The 16221-nt window shown below is 34.8% G+C and overlaps 1 protein-coding gene across 1 annotated transcript; it reads right to left on the bottom strand.

Annotated features, from left to right (window-relative positions):
• Positions 1 to 3055: 3055 nt before the first annotated feature.
• On the bottom strand, positions 3056 to 4363 carry LOC132095694 (transmembrane protein 200A-like). The gene has a single exon (XM_059500807.1). It carries the CDS (start codon positions 4160 to 4162, stop codon positions 3077 to 3079), a length of 1086 nt encoding a protein of 361 aa, XP_059356790.1. The 5' UTR covers positions 4163 to 4363; the 3' UTR covers positions 3056 to 3076.
• Between the last annotated feature and the right edge of the window lie 11858 nt (positions 4364 to 16221).

Below are 16221 nucleotides of genomic sequence, written 5' to 3'. Positions count from 1 at the left end.
TATTCTAGCGGCAGCTTCACCCAAACTAATCATCTGTTATGAAATTAGAATAATATTTGTAATCATATTTTGAAGTGTACCCTCAGTGACTGTAATTGTCCACTAGGTGTCAGTATGAATCCAATTATAGCACAGAAGATATATTATCTCAAAGAACTTTATTTTAATGTAGCAGATATAACTATTGAACAGCTACAAACCCAGAATCAGAAGAAAATCTCTGAGTCCTCAGCTACATCACTTATTGCTGCTCACTAAAATAAGAGAAAACAGCATGTGCAAAGTTGCATAATGTGATCTACAGTATATCTATGTGTGTTTATCACCTGAACACATGAGCATCAGTGCAGTCCTACTTTAACTCCAGTCTCAGGATCTAGTGGTGATCATCACTTCACAGGAAACATATGAAACATTCTGATAGATATACAGTGAACTGTGGAGTCTAGATACACAAGAGTAGATCAGAGCCACAAAAAACAGTTAGAAGTCATAAAGGCACAACACTGTTCTACATCGGGGATAATTATTCATGTTAATGAGTCTAACAACTAATGAGGGGCTTCATGTGAATGATCGACTGAAACTATTACATGCTACTGACACACAATATACAGTACATTACACATGCGATGTGAAACACTGGGATGTATTTAAAAGAAAAAAGAATAGAGAATAAAAATTTATAAAAGGGAAAAAACTAGATTAAAGAAAAAGTACAAAAAAAAAACAATAAAAAAAATAAATAAAAGAAAAACAATTAAAAAGAAGGAGAAAAAAGAAAGGAAAAAACATTTAAAATAAAAAAATGCATTAAGTAAGAAAACAATATAAAAGAAAATGAAGGTAAAAAAGAAACAATGAATGAAGGAACAAAGTAATGAAACAAAAAAACAAATGAAAAAATATATTTAAAAAAAGGAAAAAAATTAAACAATAAAAAATAAAAAAAAAATAAAAAAAAAAAAATAAAAAAAATAAATGGAGAATAAAAATGTCAAAGAAAAAAACCAAACAAAACATAAATAAATTAATTAAAGAAAATAAAGAAAATAAATAAAAGAGAAAAGAGACAAAAGAAAGTAGAAAAGATATGAAAGAAAAAGAAAGAAAAGAAAGAAAAAGAAAGAAAGAATTATTGCATGAAGTGCAAAGCAATAAAAAAATGAAGAAATGAACCATAAAACGAAAAGAAAAAAATAAAATAAAATAGAAAATTGAAAAAAAACTATTAAAAAGGAGAGAATAAATTGTCAAATAAAAAGACAAACAATTTAAAGATAAAAGTAAAAAAAAAAGAAATAAATAACAAATAAATAAAATGAAAACAATAAATATAAAACAGAAACATAAAAGGAAAAAACGTGATAGAAAAAGAAAAAAAATAATTGCATGAAGAGCAAAATTAAGAAAACAATGAAAGGAAAAAACTAAGAATGAATGAAAGAAGGAAGGAAAAAGAAAGAATAAAATAAAAATAAAAACAGTTTTAATTTTCAGGTTGAAAATCTTAATTTGCTACAGTAATTATAACTAACCATTAAATGACTGATTCACATGTTCATAAAGACAGTTTCTTCTGCTTAATTTAGGTTCATACAGAAACACTTTCAGACGTGACACATCCTCCTCGTCGTTCAAGAATCTGAAATCAAGGGTTTGGAGAGAAACGATGAGCTGAACTGACTCTACAACAGCAACCAAATAATCCACAAACACATACATGTGAGACATATTCATCTACAAACACATTATTTGATCACAAATACTGTAAAATAGTGAAATATTATTGCAATGTAAAGCAGCTGTTTTCTGTGTGAATCTCTGTAAAGTGTAATTAATTTCCGTGTTAGCAATGCTGTTATAAAGATCTCATTGATTTATCAGAGTTTCATCATGTAGGCCTAAATCTGCACCAAATTCATATTTTTTGAGTCTCTGAGTTACAGTTTTTTATGTTCGCTAAAACACATTTCTCAATACTTGGGTCACTTTTTTAAAACTCTTCACACAACGAGCACAACATCAGTCAACATCAGTTTAAAACCTAGCACAGAAATGAATGAGAGAAATATATCATATAGAGTTGATTTGAGACATTAATGAAGTGTTTTGTTAGTTTTAGTGCTTTTTGAATGAGAAATGAACTGCAGGGTCGAGTTGAAAGATGCTTAGAACTGTGTGAAGAGTTTAGTGTTCAGACATTCAGGCTTTACGGGGTTAAAATTGTTTTTTTGGGGGGTCCTATAAAATGTTTTATTTTATATATATATATATATATATATATTTGTTTTTTTTCTGGAATCCTTTTTAATTGGTAAATTAAATTAAATAAATTAAAAAGTATATCTAATTAATTAAAATCATGAAAACTTTACAATGTAACATCAATTTATTAAAAGTTCAACAAAAATCGCATGTTTAGAGCTCTATGTTGTATTTTTTTCTCACCTTATGTTTTATTGTTACCAAATTCTGCGTTTTAGCACGTCTAATTATTTTAATGCATGAAAACAATATGAATAATTATACATTATGATTATTATTATAATCGATGCTGAGTGAAGAAGGGGTAGGATTAAATAAGCTTATGCTTCTTCCTACTCTACAAAAAAAATATTTTAGTATTTTTGTCTTGTTTTCTGAATCAAGATGCATTTACTTGACAAGCTTAAAAAATTTTTAGTTTTTGCTTAAAATTAATAAAAATATCTGCTATTGGGATAAGAAAACTAATCTTAATTCAAAGACTAAACAAGATTATTTTTCCTGTCCCATTAGCAGATATTCATGCTTGTTTCAAGCAAAAACTATATATATATATTAATTCAGAAAACAACATAATATCATAAGTCATTTTACCATTAAAGTAAATGCATCTTGATTCAATAAATTTTTTATATTTATACAAGAAATACTACGTAAGAAAACTTTTTTTTTTCGCAATGTACTCCTTTTCGGACATGTGTAAGTTAAAATAGTTTTGTATAGTTTTTTTTAGTTTTGTTTATTAGTATTTATTTTCCATCTTCAAAAGAAAGACTCAAAGTCTTTTAATGTGCCCCTAGGTCATGGTTCACGAATGACACGCAGTGTGTTTATGCAGACGTGTATCTGAGTTTTCATGAAGAGCGCGGGTCTCTTTCTCCTCTCGCCCTGCGTCGGGTGTCTCGAGCGAATCTCGTCCCAGATCGGAGAGTTTAATGTAGCCCTTACTCCCCGATCGCTCCAGTCTGGGACAGCTGAACCTGCGCGAGCTCTCGTCCAGACACCTGGCTCCGGGATCCATCAGTGCGTTCAGAGACAGGTGCGAAAGACACATGCGTGTCCTCCAGGCCTCCGCTTTGGTCTCCAGTGTCGCGACGCAGCTCTTACGCCGCGGAGGTTCGTTCTCCTGCACGTCGCAGTTGTTGAGTTTGATGACGGGGAGCGTGAAGGCATTGAGCGACGACGTGACGATGGAGTGCGTCTCCCACTCGGCTCCGTGATGTATGCTATAGATCGTGTCAGCGAACGACGGGTGCTTCGCAAACAAGCTGTGTTTCCTCGCACACGATGGGCGTCTGTTGTTTCGTGGCGACGCAGGTTTATCGCTCTTCGGTTGCACGATGAGGCCGTTGAACGGGACGCAGTCTTTGGCGCGCAAACTGTGGATATCGATGACTGTGGAGTAAATGTCTCGCAGGTTGATGATTTTGGTTTTCTTATCGCGATCCTCGTGGAGAACCGCGTTGGCGCAGATGAAGAGGAAAATCCCGATGCCCATCACTAACGGTCCGAAGACTTTGAGGTTGTCCGAGTATAAATATCTCACAAGCAGACTTCTGAAGAAGCCAGATGAGGCGTTTGACTTCACTAACTCGTTATTGCTCGTAAAGTTCTCGGTTATTATTTGTGGCACGGGTTTGATGAATTTCTGGTGGTTCCTCTCTCTGGGCCAGTATCCCAGTACGGCCATGGTGATGCCGGTCATCAGGATCAAGACCCCCAGCGCTGCCACCAGCCCAGAGACGGAGCACAGCTTCACTTTGCCCTTCACCACCACCACGTCGTTCTTGCGCTTCTTCCTAGCTTTCCGCTTCTTCTTGTTCTCCGCGCGGTTCTTGGTTCGCAGCGAGTCCTGGCGACGGGAAATCCTCAGCAGCCCGCCGGTAGCGATCATCCTGTCTATTGGGTCACGGGGCTGTCAATCATCCTGTGGGCGGGACACAAAGAAGAACGGAACACACGTCACACACAATAAATAAAAGTTGCAGTTAAGTGCCCCCTTCTGTTCAAGGTTAGTACTGCATGTTGACCCTGGAGCACATAACCAGTCATAATTGAAATTGAGATTTATAATGAATCTGAAATCTGAGCCTGAATAAATCATCTCTCCATTGATGTGTGGTTTGTTAGGAGGACACTATTAGAAAATCTGGAATCTGAGGGAGCAAAAAAATCTAAATATTGAGAAAATCATCTTTAAAGTTGTTCAGATGAAGTTCTTAGCAATGCATATTACTAATCAAACATTAAGTTTTGATATATTTACTTATTTTTTGCTCACAAATGACTTAAGATTTAAAAAAATAATAATTTAGTTAGTGTTTGCTAAATATGATCAAAACTATGTGCCAGTGGGGTAAGAAAGATAATCTTAATTCAAAGGCTAAACAAGATTATTCTTCTAACCACATTGGCAGATATTTTTGCTCGTTATCAGCAAACACTAACAAAATTTTGATATTTTAAAAAAAAAAATCTTTTTAGAGAACAAGAAATCTCATCTAGATTTTAGAGTACAAATATCATATAATAATATTAATTAATGGTTAAAAAGGTAAAAAAAAAAAAAAGATGATTATTGTTCTGAATCTTTTAGTTCATTTTAGTTATTTAGTTTTTTTCATTTTGTCATATGACTATTTCTTCTTAAGATTTAGTTTATTTAGTTTTATTTACTTTAGTATTTCAACTTAAACTGAACACAAATAAGAAATGTTGCCTTGACAACTAAATAAAATAAGGTGAAATTTATTTATTATTATTTATTTATTTTTTACATTTTATTTATTCCACTTAGTGTTTTATTTATTTAATTTATTTTTTCAAGTAATCAAAATGTTTGTAAGGTTTCAGTTTTAGGTTTAGTTAACAATAATATCCCTGTTTTTGAATAAATAATTTTTAGATATTTCTACTAGAAAACAGGACAAAAATAAGAAAGTAAGAAAATCACTTTTGCATTGTTAATATTTCAGTTTGAGACATAACTTAGAGCTCCATTACATTCCTTGAGATTTAAAGTTTATCATTATGAAGCCAGCTGACCTATTTTTGTTCAACATGTTGTTGTTGTTGTTGTTGTTTTATGATGGTCTTTTATTTACACTGCATCTGTTTTTATGAACACATGCAGTTATTCTCACATTCAGATGATTCCAGTCAATGATCATCAAAGATGCTTCATGCAGACAGATGGACTCAAAAACTCTCAACATCTGAAATTAGACATAATTATTTCCTGTTCCTGGCATCCTAAGGGGGATATCATTGGATTTGATCCTCACTCTCATTAATCCATCTCATTTCAATTAAACATCATCTGTACATTCTCAGATTCCACATGCACCCTTCACAAACCCTCTCATACATTTCAATCAATTGATCAATTAGAGAGACAGAAGGCATCACCTAATTCACCTTTTCAATTTGCCTAATCACTCAGAATCATGCGTGCCATACAGTGATGTTTTTATGAATAATTGAAGGCATGAATAGTCTTCAGTAAAGCTGTCATGACACACGGCCGGTGGAAATGTCAGCGTCTACGAATGACAGACGTGAGTCAGACCCCCTTCATAGCGCGTCAATGATGGCCGACGGGGGTCAGGACACTTCACAGGCGCTTTCAACTTCTCCATACTGCGACTAAATCACAATAATAAAAAAAATAAGAATTGAAACCTGCAGCAAATGAAACCAATTCACCCAAATTAACTATGGAAAACTGCATTGTAAAACTGCCAAATGCATGTTTATTATCATATCTAAAGACCAGATTTGTGCCAGATTAAAGGAAAATAGACAGAACACCAGACCAACTTCACACGTTATTGTCATGAAATGAAAGAGACATGAATCACTCCAGGAGCCACTTGCATTGGATTGGAAGTATATGTCTATGTCTATAAATGCTGGACTGAAGAAGAACAAACACAACGCTTGTCTTAAAATAATGCCAAGGTTGAATGCATTGATCAGTAAACAGCCCTGATCTGTCTCTTTACAAGGCGTGTCCTGATCTGTCTGAGGATCTATAGGCAGCAGAACGACGAGTTTATGAAATACCGTAGAAGTTTTGGACAGGAAACTTTCTAAGAATAATCTAAGAATAATTTACTGCCACTGTGTGAATAACATGTAATCATGCAACCCACAAAAAAAGTAACTGTGATCTGAATATGAGCATTTTAAGATGTAATATAATCACGTAATCCAGATTGATTGTAGTGGAATCCAGATTATTGCTGGACGGATACTGCATTAATAATCCTATCTGGTTCTTAATTTTCAGTTTTTGATGCTGTGAGTCTGTGCTGACTTGTGTTCACGCCCAACTTTAAGGTCACCTTGAGAGATTTCCAATTCACTCTTCTTCTTTTTACTAGTTAAAACAACAATAATAAACTTAACAATAAGTACTTAACTCTAACTATTTAAAGAGGAAGTAGATCTTTTGGATCAGTAGATGGTTCATATTAAAGTCAGCGTTCACTATGGTTTCCCAAACTGCTGAACTGACAGTAATATAATGTATTCTTCGTTTAATTCGTGTTACATTAATCGCTCTTTCTATTGTTTTTGAATAGATTCAACTAATAGAGTAAATCATGCACGCGGAAAAATGTGCAAAAAAATAAAAAAAATAAAAAAATAACATGCATTAAAAATAGGTATGAAAAATATTACAACAGGACTCCACGAGTTCACAATGCAACACTGAAATACTATATCATTAAACCTACCAATATGAAGCAAAATGTCAAACGCTGAACAATCACCTTAGACATTTGAATCCCCATCATTGATTTTCCTTTGAACGCGATTATTTCCTCTCAAACAGCGACATCAGGATGATTCACTGAAGTCAAAGACATCAGTGTGTGTGGAGGGTGTGGATGTTCTCACCATCAGACAGAGCTTGTGTGCATCTCTCTCGTCCATGTGTGAGGATCCGTCATCTTCATCTTCATCTGATGCTGCTGAAGCTGAAGCTGAAGCTGATCTGAGGAGCTCTTCATTGAGGCGCGCCGCCCATTGGCCAGAACAGCGGCTCGCGCACTGCGCACTGCTGAGTGCGCTACATTGTTGCCATCTATTTTTTTTATAATAATAAATTAATAATAAAAAAATGTTTGAATGATAAAATACTAAATCAAGAAATAAATGTTAAAAATGACAGTGACATAATTGGGTATTTACTGGTATTGGTATTGGAATATTAAAAAAATGTTTTAATGATTTTGTATGTGTAGATGTCTGTATGTGAACTGTGTATGGTTATGGAGGTGTAACAATATGTATTTAATTGCATTTTGTGTTATTTATTTATTTGTCGTGGGGGTTGGGGATTGTTCTTCAAAATGTGAAAAGCTTTAAACTAAATATTTCACATACCTGGCATTATATCATATAAAACAAAATATCATATTTTTTCAGGCAGGATCACGATTCAAGATCTTAGCTGCATTTAAGGCTATTTTGGCAACTTACTGAGCTAAAATAATTTATATCAATGATTTGCTGAATCAATATATTGGACTATTAAGCAACATGATTTAGGTTTTAACAGTCTTTGCTATCCTTGCTTCAATAAACAAAAATAACACTTTTTAAAAAATTTTTTTTATCAGAGCATAAAATAGGCCTCATAAGTGGAAAAATATACATTACATTTTTTTACAGTGTAAGATAACTATCATGTCACACTGCGGGAAAGATTGTTTATTTTAACGTTTTTAATTTGTATGAATTCACGTTTGAATGAATCGTTTGAGTGAGTGATTCAGTGATCGTCCATAAAGACTTCTCGTGGTTAGTTTTTGACTGAATCTGCATGTTTGAACGAATCGTTTGAGTGAATGATTCAGTGACTCGTTCATTAAGACTCTGCATTGTTCGATTCTCAATGAATCCACGTGTTTGAACGAATCATTTGAGTGAATGATTCAGTGACTCGTTCATTAAAACTACATCTTAAGAAGACACAAAGGATGAATATAAAGAGACTGTTTTCATAGCTTTCAAATTAACAGAACTTCGGATAGTTTCCACATACTTGTCCAAGTCCAATTTGAATAAAGAAAAAAGAGGTTTAGAGCCAGTAAACTTTTGTTTATGAATGTGAAATTTAGCTAACAGGAAACATAAATTAATTATGTAATATTTTCCAGTATTCTCTTTTGAATTGTCAAACAATCCAAAGAAAGCATCATGAAAACAAAAAGAGAAGTCACTTACAAAATAACACTGAATAAATGCCAAAAAGTCTGACCAAAATTTTTCAGTGTAGGAGCATTGCCAAAATAAATGAATAAAGTCTTCTTCAGAAGAATGACAAAAACAGCAACTCACGTCAATGTCTGACTTATATTTCCTAAGAAAGGCTTTAGTTGGGTAACATTTGTGAATTAACTTAAATGTTATTTCTTTTACTTTATTGGTAAGCAGATATCTATGAGGCAAGGTCTATACTTCCTCCCAAGGTATTTTCTCCACAATGCCATTCCAATAAGGGATTATGTAAGGAATTGTTATTATCTCTCTCTGAAAAAGAGCTCTAATTTTATAGTTATTTTTTTGTTGATCTGCAGAAAAGCAAACATTTCCGATCATTGTGTCAGTTAAATTCAGAGTGTAAGTACATGGCCATGGAAATGTTACACTGTACCTTGCAACAGAAAAGACACACCAGAGGGAATGGCATTGAAAACAACAGCACATTCATCATCAGATACAGGAATATTATATTTCTGTAAGACATCTGAGTAGTTGTAAAGTCTGCCTTGTGAATTAAAAAGCTGTCCAACTAAAAGAAGATTGTTTTCAAACCAGTTGTCAAAGAAAAGTGATTTATTCTTGTAAAGAATATCCTTATTGTTCCATAAATAATATCTGTGCGGAGAAAAGTTGTGTTTGTATATTAAGGACCAGGCCAAGAGCATCTGCTTATGGAAATTAGAAAGTTTGATAGGGATTTTTAAAACATTATAATTACAAAGTAAAAGGAAATTCAGGCCACCAACTTTAGAGAAAATATAATAAGGGATAATATTCCAAAGTGAGGAGGGATTTTTAAGAAAATTCTTCAGCCAATTAATTTTAAAAGTATTATTTAGGGTAGTAAAATCTACAAAATCCAGTCCCCCCCATTTAGTTTGGTTCATTATTACAGATTTCCTAATATAGTGAGTTTTATTTTTCCAAACAAAATTGTTTAACATGCTATCAATTTTTTTCAATGTTCCTTTATCAACCTCCAAGGAAAGAGCAGCATAAGTCAGTCGAGACAAACCTTCGGCTTTAGAGAGTAAAGTTCTTCCTCTTATTGACAAATCTCTCTGCAGCCATGAGTTGAATTTTCTTTGGGTTTTCACTAGTAACGGGTCGAAATTTATTTTGCATCTTGTTTTTTGGTCTTTATTAATAAAATTCCTAAGTATGTAACTTGATCATTCACAGGAATGTTACAAATAGAGGGAAGATCACAGCGTTTGATTGACATTAACTCACACTTGTTGATATTTAAGCAGAGACCTGACGCTCTGGAAAAGGACTCGATCAATCTCAAAGCTAAAGGGATCTGAGAGGCGTCTTTCAGAAACAAAGTAGTGTCATCAGCCAGCTGGCTAATAATGATTTGTCTATCGTCAATTGTGATACCTTGCAAATTATTAGTAGAGATATGCAGAGCTAAAAACTGAGAGGCAAGTAAAAATAAATATGGAGATATAGGACAGCCTTGTCTTACTCCACGTGACAAATTGAATCTTGGTGAGGTTCCAAATTTTAACTTAATAACACTATTATTATTTCTGTATAATGTCCCGATGGCTTTACAGGAATGATCTCCAAACCCAGATTTGTCAAGAGCTTGAAATATGAACTTGTGCTCAAGCGAATCAAAGACTTTGTAGAAGTCTAAGAAAAGCATGAAACTGTTATTAGGAATGAGATTCTCGTAATCTAGAAGATCTAAGATTAATCTTATGTTATTTGTAATATGACGTTTCTCCATAAAACCTGATTGTGATTCATCAATAATAGAGTTAAGGACGTCTTTAATTCCTCTTGCTAAAACTGAAGCAAAAATTTTTTAATCATTATTTAAGAGGGTGATTGGCCTCCAGTTTTCTAGACACTCTTTATCTTTGTTGGGTTTGGGTATCAGGGTGATGACTCCTTGTGTCATGGTTGGTGGAAGTGCTTCCAATTCAAGACTTTCTTCGAACACTTTTAATAAGAAAGGAGATACATTTTTAACAAACATCTTATATAGTTCAGCGGTTAGACCATCACTGCCTGGACTTTTATTATTTTTTAAATTCTTAATTGCCTGTTCAATTTCTGATTGAGCTATATCACCATCACAAGCTTCTTTTTCTTCTAATGAAATAACTTTAATTTGATTGACAGAATCAAAAAACAATTTGGCTGAATTATCACAATATCTTGATGTATATAATTTATTATAGAATTTGGAACAATAAGTAGCTATTTCTTTAGGCTTATCAAGAACTCTATCATTTGTTTGGAGACGATCTATAGAGACATTCATAGCATTGGATCTTTCCAGTTCTGTTCTCCTTCTTCCAGCCATGTTTTCCTGGATCTAACACATACTCCCTTAGCTTTGGATCTGTACAGGTCATCTCATTTATTCTGTAGATTAGAGTATTCAGTGTTTTGAGTCTCTGTCAATGGTTCCCCAACTGATAAAGAAGAAAGCTGTGAAAGAACTTCATCTTCAATTAATCTGTTTTGTTTTGCTATATTACTTCCAAATTTTCTTAAGAATTTCCCTAATTCATATTTTAGAAGCTCCCAATTCCGTCCATAAGATTTTTCTAATTCAGCTCTTTCCCAGTAAGTTTGGATTAACTCAACAATCTGCTCTTTAACCTTTTCATATTTAAGAAGAGAATTGTTAAGTTTCCAAAGTGACGGTTTAGAAGTATTAATTGTAGTATTTTGTGATAAATTAATTGAAATATAAATGGCATTATGGTCAGTCAGTGGACTGTTACTAATATTAACAGAGATATTATTATTCACTAGTGTTTTAGAGATCAACCAATAATCGATTCTAGACTGCCTTGAACGGTCTTTGTTACACCAGGTGTACTGTATTACATCCGGGTACATTTCTCTCCATATGTCAACTAAATCAAATTTATCCATAAATGCTATAAGATTTGAGTTTGGAGAAGCTGCTTTCCTTGGAGGGTGTCGATCTAGCATGTTATTCATTACCATGTTAAAGTCACCACCTAAAATCAGAAAAGCAGTAGGATATTTTCCTAATGCAGATGAAAGTTTATGATCTAGCGTGTTTAAGAAAGTGCAGTTTTCCCCAACAGAGTTGTATCCATAGATGTTGATAATAATTACTATAAACTGATTAATAACTACTACTATTAGCAGGAAGTGACCTGAAGGATCAATACTGGTTTCCAGAATACGACCATTAAAATTATACTTCATAATCCCTACTCCAGCAGAATATTCTGACCCGTGTGACAACCATATTTCATTGCCCCACTGTGACCTCCAGAATTTGGAGTCTTTAGCTGTGGAGTGACTTTCCTGGAAAAAACAGAAATCTACTTTGTGCCTCTTAGAAAACAAAAATAAGGCCTTCCTTTTAACATTATTTTTAAACCTCTGGCATTTAAAGAAAACAAAGACAAAGACATAAAAAATAAACAAGAATATAAAACCTAAAGAACTAGGTATAGAACAAGATATCAATTAGAACAGAAGAAAACTTCACTAGAATAAGACAAAAAAAGCGATAATTCGCCTGACTCTGCAACATAGGCATGAGTAAAAGTCTGTTTTGTTTTCTTTTATCCTTAATTACAGTTCTTTCTCACTTTCGTTCTTTCAGTCATAATGACTTTAAATTTTGTTCAAAACGAGCGCTCATTCTTATTGACAGCTAAGGATGGTTCCAAAAGTAAATATTCCGTGTTTATGAAAAATGTTCTAAACGATTAAAACCCAAAATAAAAATATGAACTGAAGATCCAGCACGTGAAGATTTTAAAGGTAATGGTACCTTTACATTTTCTAGCTCCAGACTCCAATTAGCTGAAAACTACACAGTCTGTCTATCCCGTTTAAAGAGAATAGAAAAAAAAAAAAAATTAATAAATAAATAAATAAATAATTAAGTAAATGAAAAAATCCCTGGAGCAGTTCGTGCTTAATCGTGGGTATCAAGAGAGTCATCTGCTGCCTTGATTCTTCGATGAGGACGCCTCAGCATCATTCAGCCTAACTGATCTTTGGCAGAAATCCTTTTACCGTCCACATATGCAAACGGCCCTCTGAAGCCTGCTCTCTTCCCTTCCTTTCTCGCTCGTTCGACAAGAGGCCAAAGCTTGTTCCTGGCGTCTTTGGTGCTTTGTGTCAAGTCTTCAAAAATCCTGATTTTCCGATCTTTGAGGACGGCGGCGGTTCGGGCATCCCTCCAGATTTGATCTCGAACGTTCCGTGAAAGAAACTGTACAATGATGCGTCGGCTCGAGCGCGCTCCCTCAGATCGAGCACCCAGTCTGTGGGCCACATCAAGCGTGTAGATGAGCTGGTCTGCTATCCCAGGAGAAACTTTACCGAATAAGTCGATTAGAATCTTTCGAACATCTTCTCCTCGCTGCTCCTGAACACCGGCTTTTGTAAGCATCCAGTTCGTCGCATTTCTCCCGTAGCACACAGTTCTCCTTTTCGAGTGATTCCACCCTGCTCTGTAATGAGCTCACCTTGCTTGTAACCTCTTCTACTTGATTGCTCATAAACTCAAGCGCCTCAGTCACACTGTTTAATGAATTCGAATGTCTTTCACTGTTACCTCAAGGGACTGCATGCGATTCAGAAAATCCAATTGCATTTTTTCTACTCGCTCCAAAATTTCCATCAGGTGTAAATTGGAGACCGTCTGATTGTCCGACGCCACTCTGTCGACCATTTTTGATTTTTTGGAAGGCGCTTTAGGAGTTTCAGGTAATGGGATTTTCGATCCAGAGGCATTCGCAGCGTCATTCACTTTGAAGGCGGCATCCAGAGATTTCCTCGCGTAAGAATGCATGGCACTTCGAACAGGCTTATCTTCTTCCATGATATTCGTTAAAGGTTAGAAAAAAGTTAGAAAGACGAAAGAACGAAAAAACATGTACTTAGATCAGCAAATAAAGTATTATTATGTTCCCTTCTACATGTGTCAACTATAAAATAAGTGCAGAGCTTCAGCACATGGATGTTACACAGTCGCCATCTTGGCCCCTCTCCCTCGTTCATTAAGACTCTGCATTGTTCGACTCTCAATGAATCCACGTGTTTGAACGAATCATTTGAGTGAATGACTCAGTGACTCGTTCATTAAGACTCTGCATTGTTCGACTCTCAATGAATCCACGTGTTTGAACGAATCATTTGAGTGAATGACTCAGTGACTCGTTCATTAAGACTCTACATTGTTCGATTCTCAATGAATCCACGTGTTTGAACGAATCATTTGAGTGAATGACTCAGTGACTCGTTCATTAAGACTCTACATTGTTAGTTTCTGAATATATCCACGTGTTTGAATGAATCATTTAAGTGAATGATTCAGTGACTCATCCATTGAGACTTCAATCCATTGGCTGCGTTCTCATTCTGAAGTGTGTTCCACTTCATGAAGTGGACGACAGAAGTTTATATGGACAGACCCTCGACCCCTGGATTTTGACTGAGGGAGCGAGTCTGCTTCATACACACACTTCAGATCGCTCCCTAGACCACAATGCAACATGATTATGATGCAATCGCAGATCGCATTCAATTTATCCCCAGCCCAAACAACTTTATAACATACAAATTAGAATTATTATTTTTTTCTTCTTACATTTATAACAGCCCAGTCATACCTACAGTACATACACATAGAATGCTGCACCAAACAAATTCCTAAGGGGAAAATGTAAACAATAAACCAACTCCATAGCAGCTTGTGCTTTGACACAATCTTAAAAGAACTATATAAATAAAGATGACTTGACACTGTAGCTCAATCATTGTCATTTAGGAATAAGATTGGGTTTGTGTTTTAGTAATATGAGTAACAGAATGTGGTTCTGAACAGCTGATGGCTTTATACTTCAGTCTGACAATGCTGACTCCGGAAATAAAAATGACGGAGTCCAGACTCTCCTCCAGTGTGCTGGGAATCGTGTAAATGCAAGAGTTTGGCTGAATACTGTCACATGTCATAGTAAAGGTCTCCGTTCACGAAAACCAGGCCTGTGCTTTTAAATAAATATTTAAAATACGTTTTACAGTGAATGAAACCCTCAGAAAACGCTCAAGAGAGACAGAGAGAGTGGGACATCCACATCACAAGCTCATGTTTGGAGTGTTTCTTGTTGTTCTGCTCATCAGCATATATTTATTTAGTGTCTCTGCCTTTTTCTCATTTCATATCTGGTGTGTCTATGACCTTCATCAGAAGCTGCTTCTGCCAAAACAATTAATGATGCTGTGTAACGAGCCAAGAGACAGAACAGCTGAGCGCTAGCTGCACTGAGAACAGACGCATCTCACATTACAACAGAAAGACAATGCAAACATGATGCTGAAAAACGTCTGGTTAACTCTAAGATACATGTCTGGAACTTATTTGATATATATATATAAAAATAGACCCATGAAAAGAAAGAGAAGAAGAAGAAGACTTTTCAAATGGAGACTTTTGAGTCTTGAGTTTATTATAGTATTCTAGTGTTTTTTTAGTAGTTATTTAAACTATTATAGTATTAATTAATCATTCATTATCCAATTAATTAATTCAGTTTCAATTAGTTTGTATTTTTATATTAATGTCTACCATTAATTAATTACAATTTTAAAGTTATTTTTTCTTTTTTCATCAGTTTTTTAAAATAATTTCTATTTTCATTTTAGTTAAAGTTTAAAAATTTTGATGCGCTTTTTTGTCTATATAGTTTTTATTCATTTTTAGTTCAGTTTTAGTCTTGACCATATGCTGTGATAAATTAAATAATATTAGACATCTTAAGTACTGTTAAATATCATTTTCAGAAGTAAAAATAACTACACCACCTCATATTTTAAGTTGAGAAACAGTAAAATTGTGGATAAAAATGATAACTATAATTTATGTTGGAAGAGTAATATCGTCATTCCTGAGAGCACTTGGCAGTACTTCGACCTCAGAGCAGTAATGTCATCACTGTGAAGTTAATCAAAAAACACCATACTACAGCGATTGAGTTGCACTGAGCATGCACTGAGACGGCAGAGGAACGTATCAACTCGCCTAAGTCGAGGGAAGAACACAGTGAAATATGGAAAAACTGTGTTTTCCTTAAAGTATACACTAATCACTTCTGAACGCATCCAGAAGGAATTATCATAAAGCTGTGTGTGTGTGTGTGTGTTTGTGTGTGTGTGTTTGTGTGTGTGTGTGTGTGTGTGTGTGTGTATGTGTGTGTTTGTCTGTGTGTGTGTGTGTGTGTGTGAATCTGGCAGGTTTCATCTCAGACTTGGGAAAGTCTAGACTCTGCTCTGGTAATGAGGTCTGGGATCCAGCAGGTCCCTCGTGCTCCGTATGTATAAATGTGTTTGGCGGCGCGATGCTTCACACCTGTTCCTCTTAATTAAGTTCACACATCGAAGCAGGCCAGAAAGTTAGATTTCATTATTCTTCTGTATCTGGGTCGATGTAGGATCAGCTGGTGATCTTCTTGCAGATTATGAACACTTCTGTGTATTTTATCTGTATTTTAACTGCTTCTGTATCACACAGATCCTCCTTCGCCTTAAGAATCAGGAATTTGATGCAGCATTAATGACAGAACCTTTGATCACATGACTGTCAGTGACTGTAACTAAACACAGCAAGCTCTCCTTCACCTGAACACACGTGTGTGCTGATACTGCTGTGGATTTGGGTCG

This window comes from Carassius carassius, chromosome 20 (assembly GCF_963082965.1).
Source record: "Carassius carassius chromosome 20, fCarCar2.1, whole genome shotgun sequence".
In the NCBI taxonomy this organism is placed as follows: domain Eukaryota; kingdom Metazoa; phylum Chordata; class Actinopteri; order Cypriniformes; family Cyprinidae; genus Carassius; species Carassius carassius.
This window is presented reverse-complemented; position numbering and strand designations above follow the sequence as displayed.